The sequence below is a fragment of the Saccostrea echinata genome, unplaced genomic scaffold, assembly GCF_033153115.1.
Source record: "Saccostrea echinata isolate AGI-Se365-2 ecotype Australia unplaced genomic scaffold, CSIRO_AGI_Sech_v1 ptg000046l, whole genome shotgun sequence".
Taxonomy (NCBI): domain Eukaryota; kingdom Metazoa; phylum Mollusca; class Bivalvia; order Ostreida; family Ostreidae; genus Saccostrea; species Saccostrea echinata.
In genome coordinates this window covers 6,654,564-6,673,028 of record NW_026889795.1, presented here as the reverse complement: position 1 = coordinate 6,673,028, position 18,465 = coordinate 6,654,564, and the positions used below count along the sequence as shown (strand labels likewise).

General features: G+C 35.0%; 1 protein-coding gene across 1 annotated transcript in view; it reads left to right on the top strand.

Moving 5' to 3' along the window:
* The window catches only part of LOC133201986 (mitogen-activated protein kinase kinase kinase 20-like), a 29,895-nt gene extending 16,149 nt beyond the window's left edge, over positions 1-13,746 (top strand). The window contains exons 16-21 of the mRNA XM_061337772.1: positions 48-110; positions 633-728; positions 11,617-11,742; positions 11,990-12,064; positions 12,184-12,436; positions 12,638-13,746. Of these exons, the coding sequence (XP_061193756.1) occupies positions 48-110; positions 633-728; positions 11,617-11,742; positions 11,990-12,064; positions 12,184-12,436; positions 12,638-13,746 (1,722 nt within the window). The remainder of the gene's footprint in view (positions 1-47; positions 111-632; positions 729-11,616; positions 11,743-11,989; positions 12,065-12,183; positions 12,437-12,637) is intronic.
* Positions 13,747-18,465: the final 4,719 nt, after the last annotated feature.

The window sequence follows — 18,465 nt, the reverse complement described above, 5'->3', positions numbered from 1 at the left end:
TGGTTACATTGTTATTTTGTGATTATAATGTTATTTTCTGATTACAGACAGAAATAGAATTGTTAAAGGCCCATAACTACAGGCTGCTGAATTTTCCACCACTATCTAAGGTAAGTTCTTGTAGGAGTTATCCCACCTTGAGCCTCTGCAATGTTACAAAGCAACCCTAATTAAACAGATATGAAGAAATCTTTTAATAAAAATAAAATAGTAACTGTACAGTTTATGTTATATAATAATGGATTGCCATTAATTAATGTGAAATCATCAATTTTTTTATGTGGGTTTTGGTTGAAGAGACCCACATAATCATGTTCTCCAGGAAATGTCAAATTTCAAATACATGTACATGTAAAAACTGACCCCATGAAAATATGTGATTTTATGGTAAATTTGGTTTAAAAAAATAATTAAAGACAATTTATTTTATATATTTTTTTTAAATACATTTTGTTGTATTAATTTGTTTTATTTACAATTTGTTTTCTTCCTAATTTGTTTTATTATAGTTTATTTTATTTACAATTTGTTTTATTTATAATTTGTTTTATTTACTATTTCTTTTATTTACAATGTTTTATTTATGATTAATTTTATTTGTAATTTGTTAGATTTATAATTGTTCTTTGCAGACTGGGGACACAGCCCTGGACACTTCCCCCGTTCATCGACAGATTTCTGTCACCCTCATTTTTGGACATCATCTAAGGCAGGGAAAAAGTTTAGAGGTATGGCCAGTATTAATAGCAGCAGATATAGGTCACTGTAAACCAATATATAGGTCACCGTAAACCAATATAGGTCACTGTAAACCAGCTGTCCTTGGATTGCTACTATTTTTTGTATAAGGACAGAAAAATCACAAAAAGTTTGTTGTTGTGAACAAGTTAATAAGCTCATATAGGTATCCAGGGGAAAAAAAGGAAGAGTTTGAGCTGAAAAAATTAAAATTCTCACAATAAAAATAAACAACCAAATGCAAGTAGAGTAATCTATCAACAATGTGGTATTCATGTTCAGTAGGGTTCAAGACTTTCTATTATAGTTTCCTCTGGAGATTTAAAAGACAAAATATAGGCTTGATTTTGTGGAAAAGTGGAAACACTCTTCTTCAATTGTAACTTTGTAGCTTATGTTGCCTAAAGGTTGCTCAGTTGTTAATAGTTTTACGAGAAAAAAGAAATTGTTGCATGATACTCCAGTGTCAATGAAGGCCCATGAACCTCTTTTCAAATAAACACAAATTTATTAATCTGTCACCCTAGGGTCACTAAAGGGGTTAAAAGGTCAGCAAATGACCGAAGCTTGACAGATTTGGCAGGAACATTGATGGTTTCTAAGGAGACAGAATTCTGTTTTTGTAGATTTGGTAAATGCTTGCTTTCTCCCACACACATTGTTATATCTGGGGGTAATTTTATGACCCTCCGACTACAAGCTACTGGGGGTTTTAACATCAGATCAAATCAGCTCACACAATAGAGGTTTGGTATTTTTCTCTGCTTACTCTCTGTAGAAGGAAGCCACATAGAATGCCATGCGCAAAGATAAACAAAAGAATGCCTTAGAGATAAGATTTCTAGGCATACAAGAAGAATGGCTTTCTAGTTGATCAGTAGATGTCTGTTAATGTAATCTGACTTAGAGTGACAAAGAAAAGGATAAAAAATGGTGATACAACACTGTAGTTTATCTTCGTCCTCATGTCACATGACATTGTCAGCCTCTTTTTGAGGTACAGTCTGCCACTTTAAATGTATTTCTACAAGTTCTAGAGACATTTCACAGTGTTGTTTGGGCTTTGTGAGCATTAGAATATGTTACTCTAGTTTTATTTCCATTATAAAACAACCTTAGCATGAATATTTCCCAAGATTTAAAATATTTTCTCCTAAACATAACATTGAGGCTATTAAGGATATCCAATCCTCAGCCAGGAAGGATAACTCTTAAATTTATTATTCTATTTTACAAGTCTCAAAATGAAGCTTGACATTTATATCTTTTCATGCAACAATTTTTATTTTTTGCATCTTAATATGATCATTCAAGGTTCTTTGAAATCTTAGAAACGGTCTTGTAAAAAAGGAAAAAAATTAATTCAGTTTTAGAGAAATCATAATATGATGAACTATAATGATGAACTTTGAAGAAATTGCATGGGTAAAAATCACATTACTGTGTGAAATCAGAGTCATTTTTGTGAGCATTTTCATTTACTGAAAAGCTGATTTTCAGAATCTGAGGATCGGACTACCTTAAAATAGTACAACAAATTCATTATGATACAGTGTAACATCATTAAGTGGTATTATTATGTAATTGAAGACATGGTGTCAATCAGGGATGAAAAACTCGGTGGTTCCTCAACCTCATTTTTCTCTTTTTCTTTTTAAAAATATTGATGTCTCAATTTTTAAAACTTAAAAGAACTTTTATTTTTTTAAGATAAAGGGGATTTGAATATTAAGTAAAGAAATATGTAACAATAAAACATCTATTTGAAATGATTTAATTTTCATTGACTGAACTGTTGAACAGTGACATACAAGTTTGTGTATATTTTGCTGCAAACAGAGGAAAAGTTGTCCCTTATTATAGTCAGTTTATAATAGCATATTTCTGTTTTTATCAGTTTGTAGCTTATGTTGTTTTGTTTTTTTTTGTATGCATCACAAGAAAGTGTACCCTACATAGAGTGGAGTTAACTCAGTTAAGGTGACTCATCTCCCTCTCAGATGGAGTGGAGTTAACTCAGTTTAAGGTGACTCATTCCTCTCAGATGGATTGAAATTAATTCAGTTAAGGTGACTCATCCCTCTCAGATGGATTTAAGCTAACTCAGTTTAAGGTGACTCATCCCTCTCAGATGGAGTGGAGTTAACTCAGTTAAGGTGACTCATCCCTCTCAGATGGACTGAAGTTCACTCAGTAAAGGTGATAAGGTCCCACTAAGATGGACTGAAGTTAACTCAGTTAAGGTGACAATGTTCCATAAGGTTGACTGGAGTTAATTCAATTAGGGTGACAAGATCCCACTTGGATTGACTGAAGTTAACTCAGTTAAAGTGAAAAGGTCCAACAAAGATGGACTGAAGTTAACGCAGTTAAGTTAATTCAGTTAAGGTGACAAGATCCCACTAAGTTTGACTGGAGTTACCTCAGTTGTGGCAATGTCCCACAAATATTGACTGATATTAACTCAGTTAAAGTGACAAAATCACACTGAGATGGACTGAAGTTAGTTCAGTTATGACCTAATTAATGTTCCATGTTAGGATAAGGTCCCACTAAAATGGAGTGAAGTGTGGATAAGGTCAGACTAAGATGGACTGAAGTTAGGATAAGGTCCCACTAAGATGAAGTGAAGTTAGGATAAGGTCCCACTAAGATGGAGTGAAGTGTAAATAAGGTCCCACTAAGATGGAGTGAAGTTATTAGGATAAGGTCAGACTAAGATGGACTGAAGTTAGGATAAGGTCAGATTAAGATGGAGTGAAGTTAGGATAAGGTCCCACTAAGATGAAGTGAAGTTATTAGGATAAGGTCAGACTAAGATGGAGTGAAGTTAGGATAAGGTCAGATTAAGATGGAGTGAAGTTAGGATAAGGTCAGACTAAGATGGACTGAAGTTTGGATAAGGTCTGACTAAGATGGACTGAAATTAGGATAAGGTCCTGATAAGATGGACTGAAGTTAGAATAAGGTCCCAATAAGATGGAGTGAAGTTAGAATAAGGTCCCACTAAGATGGAGTGAAGTTAGAATAAGGTCCCATTAAGATGGAGTGAAGTTAGGATAAGGTCCCATTAAGATGGAGTGAAGTTAGGATAAGGTCCCACTAAGATGAAGTGAAGTTAGGATAAGGTCCCGCTAAGATGGAGTGAAGTTAGAATAAGGTCCCATTAAGATGGAGTGAAGTTAAAATAAGGTCCCACTAAGATGGAGTGAAGTTAGGATAAGGTCCCACTAAGATGGAGTGAAGTTAGGATAAGGTCCCATTAAGATGAAGTGAAGTTAGGATAAGGTCCCACTAAGATGGAGTGAAGTTAGAATAAGGTCCCATTAAGCTGGAGTGAAGTATGAATAAGGTCCCACTAAGATGGACTGAAGTTAGGATAAGGTCCCACTAAGATGGACTGAAGTTAACTCAGTTAAGATAAGAAGGTCCCATCTAGAATTTGGTTTCAATTACATCGGTTGTAATGTAGGGATGGAAAGCAAACCTTAGAAAACGAAGATGCTGAAAAATAGAAGTATTTACTTTTGATATGTTATAACTGCATAAGTTTAAAAAAAATTGCTGGTTATTGTCACAATCAGAGTAAAACTATTTACTTGTAGTGGATTTAACAATGGAACGAGGCGAGTGTGTTCAATACATTTTACATCCACAACCATACCGTAACGTGAATGTATAGATGTAAAGTTTATACGTGTATATGGTATAGAACGTTTTACTCCTGTGCAATACTACACGTACAGTGAGGTATGATAAAGGAGGGGGAAACCTTGAATTCAAAGTGGATTTGGAAAAGGTTTTGTTTGAAGACTTAAAATAACCAAAAAGAGAAATAAAGCTTTATGTAGTATGCATGATCTGACATGTATTAAAATAAGGGAGATCAAATCAGATTTACGACTGGCACATTTCCATATCAATGTCGTTACATACATTATTTTTATAAATGGACTTAAAATATTTTATGTTACTGAGCGTTTTTTTTAAATTTAACATAAAATCCATGGGCCTATATTTATAAAAGAAAATAATCTTATATAATGATTAATATACAATGTTTTTATTCCCATGTAGTAAACGGAGAATTTTTTTTAACATTAAGGTGGGAAGGAGGTCTTTGTGTACACTGAACATGCTGAATGACGGTCAAGAATTTCAGCAGTTTCTTGTACGGGTTAACTCCTTCCTTTGTGTAGCAAATGCACGTCACTGGTAGATCAGCTGATAATGACCCACACGGATACAACCCCCATCATATACAATTATCCCCCCTCCCCTCCATCCCTATCTACCATCAGCTCCTTAGCCATCTCCAGTTGAGTGGCGGCGACATTAACGTCCGAGAACAATAGACGATTGATATCATCAGGTTCCGGCCCTACGGGCGATGGTCGGAGGGAATTAGTTTGAATTACAGTGAAATAAAGTGTAAAAAAAATCACAGATCAAGGCGCGGTCTTCATTTAGTTTGAATTTTGAATAATTTCGTTTCGTTTTTTGAAAAAAAAGAAGAAATCCTTCACAAATTATTTCAGCGTGTTGTGTTTCAATTAAAGGGGTTTTTTTATTTTTCATTTGGAATGATTTTGTCAGTGAATTCTTGAATGTAGGTTGTGGGAAAATTCACTGCTTTATCTTTAATTCTCTGGTATTATTTCTTAATTCTGTTTGATTGATTCCACTTTTTTTTAACAACATGCTGATCATGAGAGGGGTAGACAACCCGCAGTTTACGTTTGTTTTTTACTTCATGTTACACGCGACTTCTAAAGGGAGGGAAAACTTTCCCCGACATTCTTTCTGTCTTTTGCGACAAGTGCCCGGTCAATTCCAGTGTTTACACATGCCAAACCCGTACTAACTTACACTATCTATTAGAAAATCATTCATCAACTGCTGGCAGTGAACAAGAGTTTTCTTTTTTATGCTCTTCAACTCGAGAGGAGATGTTTTAAGTGCATTCAGCGCATCTGGAGTAAAATAGATTGATTTAGACGGCAATATTTGAGAGACGGATGTTTTAATTCTCTGTTTATTTTGGAATTAAGACGTCCCATGAAAGCTACATTCCGTAGTTTCTTTAAAAAGATCGGACACGTTTTTTACTTCGGAAAATTAAATTAGAGTCGTGTTTCTTAATCGCTCGTCGACAGGGCTTTAGAGAGCGGCGCGGCTCATGCTAGCACTCAGCTGTCTACACGAATTGCGGGGCTCTAAGCTTTTGTTTTTAATTTAAATGAAGGTTGTTTTTTTTTTTCAAGACACTTTTTTGTGGCCACTTCTTTAAGTGTATGCAACCTATAAACGAGAGCGAGAGGCCCTCTTGCCTACGGCCGTAGTTCACCAAAAGGCACTTTAAAAAGCGATTACCAGGGTATATTCAGATTTTTCCTTCTTAATTTGTGAAGCATATTCGATGATCCCGTTAATCATCTTTTTTCATACTCACATTATTTTAGTGAACTTTGTATTTATTGATAAGTTCTGAATGGCTGATGTAGATCGTTAGATTTCATTTTTTTAATGTGAGAAAAAAATTGTATTTTTTCCCCTAAAATGAAAGCATCAGGTGACAAGTAGGTCAAACTGAACAGAAGTTATCGGGTAATCTTATGGTAGATTAAGGAGGGGGAGGGGGGGGTCTTTGTCTCAATCAGCTCCCAGAATATCCAATCGTCCTGAATAATTCCGTCACGATTAACAAAATCCTCAAGAACAATTGTTTTTATTTTTTTTTCTCTAATAAATTCTTAGATGTTCTATTTCATGCACTGGATCATGAACACAAACTTGCTTGTGATACGGGGGGGGGGGGGGGTCTGTTCAATACTTATTCTGTTTGAATATTATAACAGAGACACTTTTTGGGAGAAGGGGGGGGGCTCTCTGTTCCTTTTTGTATGTATAGTGATCACGTATACATAAAATCAAGCGTAGTCTGTTACCGGCCCCTGTGATAAACACTGTCGTGAATCCTCGCCGGTTGTGACTTGTTTGGATGAAGTGAAATTGGCGAAGTCAATCAATCGCTATTTTTGTGTTATAATGGACATTTGATGTGTCGTTTTACAACTAAAAGACAGTTTATGTTTAAAAGCAATTTATTAACAATAATGTAAAGAAACTGTTCCAGTTGGTGACATGCTAGAATAAAGAACTTTTTTGGATGACAATGCTTACACAGTTATTTACGGTTGAAAATGACTTGAGATACAGTTTGGATAAGATTAATTTTTACGAATTGACCACCTATTCTTACATGTACTTGTACTTTGTATTAAAACAGCACTTAAAATCATGATATAAATTAACACAAGTACATTTTGTTAATCTGTATATCTAACACCTAAACGAAGACTCATAGACTCATACAAATATGCCCTCTTCATTAGGTTTGGTTGAAATGCTCATAGTCAACGTTATAATAGTGGGTCGAATACCAATAGATTGCGTTCTTATGAACCATGAATCAGACGTCATTCGTTCCTGATTCTAACCAGAGTACAGGTAGTTTAATTATATTGGGAAATTATATATATACCTACATATAGAGAGCAATGCAATTCAGACCCTGAAAAATCGAATAATAATGTCCTTATACGGACTTGGATGAAGAGTTATAATTTACTAAAAGCTATAATATGGATATATACATGAAACATCTATATGAGTTGTGGGTTTTGTATCAAACAAGTATTTATATATACATATATTGTATTATATTCAATATTACCATACATACAAGAATATAGATTCTGAAGTTTGAAACATGGTGTACTGTACATGTACTTTTTTTCCCAAGGAGTGCCTATTCCGTGGAATCTTAATTTCTGTTCAATCCGCGGGTAGAAATTTCTTGGACGGCCATTGTATGTCTTTAATGCATATTTTAGTACATTGTGACACATTTTCGCGGAAAATTTGTGACCGTGTACATGGCGTACATTTAAATTAATCCCTCAAAGAAAAAAAGTAAAATCTCTGTATATCAGAGTTTTTAAAGGAGTGCACTGCTTTGAAAAGTGCAAGAACAGTAGAACTCAAATGTCCCATAAGATTTCAGATATAAGCCGTGTACTCGAAAATTTCACATTAAACTGATATTGAATTCATTCTACTTTTTCTTTTTATATTATGCCAAGAGACAAAGAAAAGTGCTAAGCAGTTTAATGTAGTGATTTTAAAATTCAAATTTGTATCCTTTTTTATGAATTTACATTCAAATTTTCTTGTTAATTTTCTGAAGACTTCCTGACTAAAGCTTTATTAAGCAAAACAGGTCACCATTCTGGGATGTTTGGAGCCATAGTCGATTGTTATACCTGACAGGAATGTCTTCACATAACCACAAACTGTTCCTGAAAAGTTCATTTCTCTTCAGTTAGATTTTCAAAAATCGATTTGCTACAGCAAGTATAGAATAACTCTCTCTCTCTCTCTCTCTCTCTCTCTCTCTCTCTCTCTCTCATATAAATCTAAGCCATTTATATTAGTGGGAACGAGTTCATACATGTATATACTTAAGAAATCAATTTTTATTTCTAGATCATTTCGGTCAGCTCTGAAAGTATACGCATGTATATTTATGCTAATTTTTTGTTTTTTTTCTTTGAAAAAAAATTATTTAACATTTTACGAAGTCTATGCAAAGTCAGGTATTTTCATGTATAAAATATTGCAACTATTTTGCACCTTCTGTGTTAATTTTTTCCCCTCTACAATAATAGAATGCGCAGCACTGAAGCAAAGTAATCATGCATTAACATGGTGTTGGGGCACTACCAGAATGATTAAGCATCTATTTTTACTTTGAAATTTTGAAGATTTTAAATTTTTGTAGCAGTATGTTCAATGTCAATTCGTCAGTATGTCACCAGCCCTGCGTGACGCCGTGTTCTGTCTGATTTATCACGGGTAATATTTGGTATTCCCGTGGCGTTTTGGCATCAATTCTCTACAATCCTGAAGCAGTGCAGATGTAACTTGGTTTTTTTTTTTATTATAATTTCATCCTTGTCTTTATTCTTCTCCTGTCCTGTGGTGTTCTACATACATGTACAACTAAGCACAAACCGTGCGTCAGTCGTATACTCACATTCGCTCATACGAGATATTCCTCGTGTGTCAGTGGTACTCACATTCGCTCCTATACTTACATGTATGATAAATTCCTTGTCGGAATATTGATTATTTTTATTATTGAGGAATCTGTTGGGGTTTGATCATATATCGGTGGGGATCTGTAACCCTCTCATTATTAACCTTTGGATATTGGGTAAAGGATGGGAGGGGGGGGGTAATACATGTGTCGTTTACTGATTTTTATTTGAAAATTAAAATAAGTACACGACTTATAGTCGTGTACTTATTTTAATTTTCAAGTAAAAATCAGTAAACGACACATGTAATACTTCCTCGACATAGTATAAAACTCGTCTAGTTTCGATGTGAGGCTGAGGTACACTCAAGGTCATCAAAGTCAAACATTGATCCTTCACTGTAAAAAAAATTTAAAAGACCCTGCTGTCACATAAGGTGTTGGGTTTTTTCTGTATGGTGAGGCTTTTTTTAAGGGGGGTGGGGGGTTAAAACGCTGTAATTGAGCCTAAGGCACTGTATCACAAGAACAGCATCTATTCCTTTATCAAAATAAAACAAAAGTCCATTTTTGTTTTAAATCTCAGATCAGGACGAAATGTTTGATTTATGATTTTAAGGTTTCACAAGGCGCGTTCATTTACAGAACGAGGCTTATTTGATTTGTTCATAATGGTATACTAGGCCTGACTATTGGGTCGTGTATCAAAAATGGGAATCTTCCGAAAAAGGAGAACAAAATCTCTAAAAAAAATTTCTTATTTCTTCAAATTAATAGAGTTAAAAAGTACATGTATACCTCGGTACACAGGAACTTTGATAAACACCCGCTTCTCAGCTCACTGTATCCAAGGCTCAACGGAACGATATTTTGATTAAAGGATGACCAGAGTCTGTCTGTCGTCTGTCACCTTTTCATATTTTCAACTTCTTCTGCAGAACCACTGGTTCAATTTCTAGCAAACTTACCAAAGAGCATTCTTGAGTGAAAGGGATTCAAATTTGTTTAATAAACAGCCATGCCCTTATTCAAGAGGGAAAGGTTGATTAAGAAATAGAGAAACTATGGACCACAAACTGATAATTAGCGTCCTCCTTATATATAGTGTAGATTTAAAGTTTCTTCAAATCATGACACACCCACTCATCCACCCACCACCACTCCTTTTTTTCCAATACTCGGGCGGGGACAAATTTGAGAGTAAATTTTCATAAAGTTATATGTACTAAGGAAAATACTTTAAAGTAATTTTTCAAGAACAAGGACAAAATTATTCATATCCATTTCTGAAATAGGAATTTTTAAATGTGTAGTTACAAGTTTCAAATAATGGCCCAGGAGCAGAAATGGAAGATGTTTATGTTGTAGCGTTATCATGACTATGTTGTAGGAGCAGAAATGGAAGATGTTTATGTTGTAGCGTTATTATGAATATGTTGTAGGAGTACAAATGGAAGATGTTTATGTTGTAGTGTTATCATGACTATGTTGTAGGAGCAGAAATGGAAGATGTTTATGTTGTAGCGTTATCATGACTATGTTGTAGGAGCAGAAATAGAAGATGTTTATGTTGTAGCGTTATCCTGACTATGTTGTAGGAGTACAAATGGATGATGTTTATGTTGTAGTGTTATCATGACTATGTTGTAGGAGCAGAAATGGAAGATTTTATGTTGTAGCGTTATCATGACTATGTTGTAGGAGCAGAGATGGAAGATGTTTATGTTGTAGCGTTATCATGACTATGTTGTAGGAACAGAGATGGAAGATGTTTATGTTGTATCGTTATCATGACTATGTTGTAGGAGCAGAGATGGAAGATGTTTATGTTGTAGTGTTATCATGACTATGTTGAAGGAGCAGAAATGGAAGATTTTATGTTGTAGCGTTATCATGACTATGTTGTAGGAGCAGAGATGGAAGATGTTTATGTTGTAGCGTTATCATGACTATGTTGTAGGAGCAGAGATGGAAGATGTTTATGTTGTATCGTTATCATGACTATGTTGTAGGAGCAGAGATGGAAGATGTTTATGTTGTAGTGTTATCATGACTATGTTGTAGGAGCAGAAATGGAAGATGTTTATGTTGTAGCGTTATCATGACTATGTTGAAGGAGCAGAGATGGAAGATGTTTATGTTGTAGCGTTATCCTGACTATGTTGTAGGAGCAGAAATGGAAGATGTTTATGTTGTATCGTTATCATGATTATGTTGTAGGAGTACAAATGGAAGATGTTTATGATGTAGCATTATTATGGCTATGTTGTAGGAGAACAAATGAAAGATGTATATGTTGTAGCTTTATTATGACTTTGTTGTAGGAGCACAAATGGAAGATGTTTATGTTGTAGCGTCATTATGACTTTGTTGTAGGAGCACAAATGGAAGATGTTTATGTTGTAGCGTTATCATGACTATGTTGTAAGAGTACAAATGGAAGATGTATATGTTGTAGCATTATTATGACTTTGTTGTAGGAGCACAAGTGGAAGATGTTTATGTTGTAGCGTCATTATGACTTTGTTGTAGGAGCACAAATGGAAGATGTTTATGTTGTAGCGTTATCATGACTATGTTGAAGGGTACAAATGGAAGATGTATATGTTGTAGCATTATTATGACTTTGTTGTAGGAACACAAGTGGAAGATGTATATGTTGTAGCTTTATTATGACTTTGTAGCTTTATTATGACTTTGTTGTAGGAGCACAAGTGGAAGATGGTTATGTTGTAGCTTTATTATGACTTTGTAGCGTTATTATGACTTTGTTGTAGGAGCACAAGTGGAAGATGTATATGGAGCTAGATAATGATGACGATGATGATGACGTTCAACCTTTGACCTTCATCAAGGATGTCGAGTTTGAGAGTCTCTTTTATGGGACGTTTCATATATCTCATGTATGTCAACTGGACCTCTATTGATTTCTACTTCATTTTAAAACTTTAAAGTTAAAAAAAACTCAAATGAAAATTTATGATGGATCTCTCTTGATTGCGCACGTAAAATTTAATGTATACAGTTAACGACAAGTAATGCATCTGCTGTGTTAAGACAAAGATTTCATGTTCTAAATCTGAGAGCTTGTCGCTGTGACGTTAATTAAGATGATGGATAACTTTTCACTTTAATTATATTTTTTTACAGCCCCCATTTATTATGGAGAAGTGGTGCACAGGCATTGTGGAAAATATGAAGGTCGATTGCACGGTGCGCTTTGAAGTAAGACGTCAGGAAACTCCTGTTAATTTACTCGGCTCTCATAAATCAAATTTTAAGTTCTCGTTTTATTACAATCTTTCTTCTTTTGACAATGCATGAAACTTGGTTTTTTGTTTTAGTCAACAGTTAAGAAACCCAAATCCATTAAGTACAGCCATCAAGTCGACGCTTCATCCACAACCTCGGGACAGAAAATTGTGTCTCTGGTATTACATCAGGTGACACACAGACAGACAGACTCGTCATCAACGTCACAGAAACCCCTCACCGTCTCCAAGTCCCTCAGCCACGTCCCAACCCCCAAATTACAGGGGGACTGGTTAAAGAGGGAATTCACAAACACTGCTGTGCCAAATATACCTCAATCAAAATGTAAGGAAAAATATCTTCGAGATTTGTTTATACGTTTCTGTTCAGAAAATATCGCTCAACATTAAGTTTTTGAACTGTTTTTTTTTTCCCTGAATATGTTATTCCTGAAAATGTTATATAGGTCTGATAATAATGGCTAAAATCACTTTATTTTCAGTTGATGTCAACAGTGTATTTTAATTTGAAGTGATTTAATTTTAGCTCCAGATGTTTGGTCAGGTGTGGTGTCAGGACGAAAACCCTCTGTACCAACAATAACTAGGCCCTCTAGCGTGAAGCCGATCCCTGGTACCCCACTAGTTCTGTATTCTGACCCCAAGTATCTCCACCATTCTGTAACCGCGCCTGGAAACCTCTCAGGGTCTCTTCAGCCAAACTCTTCTGAAATGTCAGGGTCCTCACAAGCAAGCCCTGGTCCTCCGTCCTCAGGTTTTGTATCCGCCTCTCCTCATCTTAACAAGTCCCCGTGGTCCTTCAGTCCTCGGGGGTATACTGGTGCGGGCACTCAAGTATCTACAACGAAATCAACCCATTCTGATCTCAGTGAACCGAAAGTCACTTTTAATCTCACGAACTCAGACTCCTCCAACAGTACAGAGGTGAACAGTGCTGAGAGTGGATTTAGTGAGCACAAAATCTGTACAGAAAAAACATACGCATCGGTATGTAGTTCTTGTAAAAGTGAAATGAAAGAGCAGTCTGTCAGTGCTATTAGATCTCGTCATCATAGCGATGGTGGACTGCGGCCTCGTTCTGGAAGAGGAAGTGACGAAATGATGCACTCTGCCGACGGATTTCAAAGAGGAAGGGGTCACTACAGACGACAAAGTGAGAGTGGGCAAAATCTACACGAAAGGCATTTAGACCGAGGAAAAGAATTTAGAAGAGGGTCGGAACGAGGGTATCATCACGGCTTTAGGAACGACGGGGAAAGAAAATACTCCGCTGGTCAGTCACGAGGTCAGATTAGGCGCGGGAACCAGGAAAGACGGCCGTTCTCTGGTGGTTATAGAGGGCGTACCAGGGGTAGGCCCTACAGGGGTCACCCTCCAAGAAAATTGAGTGAGGACTATCAGCGAAGTTTTAGTGACCCTAAACCAAGAACAGAACGATTGAACGTTTCCTCTGATGATCGCAATGCGAACAGTGAAACAGGGGTAGATATACAGGGGGAATATGGGGCGAGGGGTAATGACGGGGTAAGAGACAGTGATAAAGTAATGTCTGACCAGTCCAAAAATGTCAGGGGAGCGTATCATGACGGAGGGAGGGGTCGATTTAACAGGGGGGGAGGAGGGTACTCGCGGTGAAATTCGATATCTCGTGGGAAACTACAGGACAGGTGAGGAAATTCAGACTACTGTCTCTTTGTTTCTTACGAATGCAATTCTTTTATCATCTGTAGATTGAATATAGAATTACGAAAATACTCTGCACGAAAAATTCCATGAAGAATGGTGAATTTTTCAGTTTTTGACAAAATTTAGCAAAGATTGAATACAATCAGGCAATGGGTCAGTCCAGGAAAACAGGTCAAGGTGTTCAATATTTTAATCAATTCTCCCTAGTCACTATATAAATCTGTATGACACCTATAACCGTTTATCTTGAACAACAATGTCTGTTCTTTTTTTACGTTGAATGGGGGAAATAAAACAGTACGCGTATATCCTCAGTTTTAGAGGGGCATTTTCTAATAATGCATAAGGTTTTTCAAAAAATGGCCATAATGTTTCCAATGAAACCTTACAAGTATACAGTATTCATTTTGAGAAAATGGTTTTCAAATTGATTTGTGTGATATTTTAATTGAATATGAATATTTTACGCCGGATTTCGGGCATGACAAAGTATGCACTGTACATGTGTATTTTATATATTTTCTTACAGTAAATGTTTTATGAAGCGTGTTCATAAATCATGAATTTTAAGTCGATTATTTAAATTTGAAACTGTTCTTACTATATCTAATCATCGTATTAATGTACATTTACTTTAATTCATCTTATCGTATCATGACCAAAATGTTGATATTGTGCAAGGCGGGTTAGGACCAACTACTTGAACATTATACATATGTTAATCACTATTTGAATATAATCGGATGATTCCTAAAAACAATTATTATAGTCATTCATTTGTATATTTTTAATTCATCTGAAATTGTCAGTTGTAATCACCTTATGTAATGAAGTGTCGATTCTTTGATACTGAATAAAGTATGGTCTGTGATAATATTAAATCGTGTTTTTTTTATGACGTCGAGCTCTTGGAGCTCGAACGTCATCTAGCAAGCGCCCAGTTGAAATCGCGACCGGATATGTACGCTACCGAATGTGTCAGTCGATGCATCCGCAATAGAAAATAGCTATAAACCAATTTCTTTGAAAACGCTCAAAAAGAATAATACATGTACCTTGAAAATAAAATTGCATCAATTATATCTGCAATTAATTCTATTGTAAAACAACAATATTATGTTTTATTCTCACACAAGAAAAACGTGATGGTTGTTGCGGATGAATTTCTACAGAAAGGGTGCGTTGAATAACATGAATAACATTTCGGAACGATAACCGTGTAACATAAACAACACAACAGGAGGTAAAATAATTACAAAATTACATAAACACAAATGCTACAAGACTAAAAAGATTGAATTTCTAAATCTTAGCTTTACTTATACAATCTTCTAACCAACTCTATCCTAAGAAACGATGATATTGACCAGTATTACTGTATTTCTCCATTTCCTCCATTTCCCAGTAGACCACGCCCGATCGTAACTCGATCGTAATTGTAACGGACAGAGTCTTGGTTGTAGTTTAGATGCAATCACTAATACAACGCTTTGACATTAGCAATTAGAAAAAATATTATATATATTCATGAAATCCTTCATAGTTCTTCAATTGACTGAAAAGAATTTAGCATGAACATGTTCGACGGTGTCAGGTCAATTCGAACCTTGCTCCATTCGGACCATGACATAAGGCCCCAGACTGTAATTGTGATATTTTTTTATTATGTCTCCTGAGTCACTCACTTGACTTATTGCTATCTTCAAATTCAAAATGATCTTTTGAAATTGTTTTTCTTGTTCGACGTCATTGAAGCCTTTCAGGCCTTTGATTTTTTGTTTTTTTCCCCTATACGTGTACCGAGAGTATCTGTTGTAACGTGTTAATATCAGTCTATTAACAAAGTTTAAATTCATTTATAAAATTAATGAAAATTTTGATTTTTAAACCTAGACTGGAGAAAAAGAGAACCACGAAAATTTTACGTTGTAATCTCTTCAGCGAAAAGGTCCGCTCGGAGGCCCTTTGTTGTAGTATGTAAATCCACACTTCTAAATAGACAAAGCACGGCCCTTAAAATAGTTATGATAATAGTGTGCTAGACATAATACATAATTTTGTATTTAATAAATTTTTTTCAAAAATGAAATATTTTTTAGTAATGAAAAGTGAATTATTTCCTACAACATTTTCAAAAATGAAAGAAAAGTGATCCAATACCTCTAACCCAACGAAGTGTCGGAATTTCCTGTCCGCCTGGTGATTTCTCGACTGAGATACATTAATTAGAATGGTATACGTTTTGAAACGAATTGTGTGCGACAGCCGTTTCTAGAATTTTGATGCTGCATATTTCCTGATGATAACCTATAAGTTTTCAAGTTTAACGATGAAAATAAAGGATCAAACTTTTACAAATTTTGACCACAGGTACTTGTGGACAGGAACCCCCCCCCCCCCAATATTCAACCCCGGGGCTTGCTAGACATTTCTTCACAAACTAACAAACTATATCTATTACACTTATTTATCATGTATACCGTAGGAAATATCGAGGGAAAAACAAAATGATCGTTCCACACAAAAAATACCCTACTGTATCTATCTGTCTTATAATGTATAGTGAGTATTTTTTGTGTGAAACGATTATTTTTTTCCCCCGATTTTTCGTACAGTATGCATGATAATTGATAAATAAGTGTTATGAATATAATTTGTGAAGAAATGTCCAGCAAGCCTCGAGCTTGGGGAGGAGGGGAGGGGGGTCCTGTACGTCCACAAGTACCTCTGATTTTGACGAATAAAGACGTGAAATATGGCTACGTTTTAATGATGTAGTAGACTTTAATGATACCTCAGAATTAGGGAATCTTGCATTTCCATCCAAACATGCCCTACGGACTATAGGAATGTAACGTTGTTTTTCCGGGATACAAATGAATACCTGTATATTTATAGCTAATGCTTTCATCTTACTTTCACTCTTTTTCAATAATGTCTTAATGAACAATAAATCGAGATGTGGAAAAATATGTAACATAAGTTTCAGACGGAAGCCAAAAAAATTAGAAGAGGGTCGCCTTCAAATCCATTACATCTTTTAAATCATGTAGATGTAAGGCAAAAAAGACTTTAAAAAAGCATGCAGTTGAAGGTTTTTCTTCTAGTCGTGTTTTCAAAAATAAATACTTAATAAAAAGGGCGTCAGCTGCTTATGATATTTATTGCAATACGAGATCACCAGAAGTGATACAGAAATTGAATAAATTTTCACACCATAAAAAGACATTAGTTGTTTGTAGTCTCTCACATTTTTTCATTTGAAATTATTTTTCATTGTAAAAGGGCCAAATGTCAAAGCAAAAAACTTTTTAAAATACGAATGCTCACATACGATATAATGATAATTCTTTAATTTATGTCAATTTTCAAAAGCCTCGACATCAAAGCTTTTAGAGAGAAAAATTAAATTATGGGATTTAGGGATTTTTTTTCTTTTATTAGTTTTAGTCTCACAAACAGAATTTTATCAGTTCAGAATCAGGAGAAATTCGCCATCTTCTCTCCACTGCTTATTAACAGAATTTAATGGGATCTTCAAAATAATGCGGATATCCATTAGTTCGTCTTATGAAGTGGACGGGTGATTTTGAAAACCTCTAATCTGTAAATCTGACTGTGAATTTCCTTTAATCCTGGACCATAAGTGAACATCGGAGAGTGATTATCGCTGTAAAGTCGCCTTTTAAACGTGAAGGAAGTACATTAATTTGTAGACTTGTAGCCAATCTTTTATTTCGGCGTCAAACAGTTTTATTGCCTTGTTCATTATTGAAATATAAAATTTGTTGGGTCTTTTTTTAGTATTTCAATTCAATTATAGATTATTTCTGTACACGTTTCCAAACATGTTACAAAATATATTTACATGTAGAATGCGTGTGTTTACATGAACATTTAGACAAATATACATATACACCACTTTAACACACCATCTCTCTCTCTCTCTCTCTCTCTCTCTCTCTCTCTCTCTCTCTCTCTATATATATATATATATATATATATGTATACACACAAATTTCTTCAACTCATTAAATTAACTGTTTATTAGATATTTCGTAATGATCGGGTTTTTCACAATCGTAATGTGAAAGAATAAAAAAAAATGCAATTCGTTGCAGGGATTCCTGGGTTTATGATTTTGATCGGAGAGTTCTCGAGGCTTGTCTAGATAGGCATCGCTACATAATAAAACTCTGTCAAATTATGGATTGTTATTCAATTATCTCTAATTCTAATCCTATAACACTCGTCGCGTCGTACAGGCGGCCAATGATTTGGGTCCCATATTTCTTTCTTTCTGTAGACGCTCGTTATGAATTTCTTTTCAATGTTTCTTTGACAAGTAAGAAATTAAATTTACTATTTTTTTTTTCTTTTCTTGTAAAAGAAAGGATGTTGACTATTAACATTTTTTTTTGCCGACCCGTGGACGCCACCCAAATAAACGTTGTATTAGCATTGATATTAGACAAATTACTGTACAGTGTATGTTTTTATTAATTTGTGATATTATGCTTTTTGTTTTAGAGTTTTTTTTCGTTGATTTGTTTTTTTAACATTTTTTTTTTGTTTCTGTGTATCCCTTGGAAATTAAAAGAAGTCACGACTTTCGGAATTTGGCCGTTTTCCACCAACCGAGAAAATGATCCAAATTCATCTGTTGTT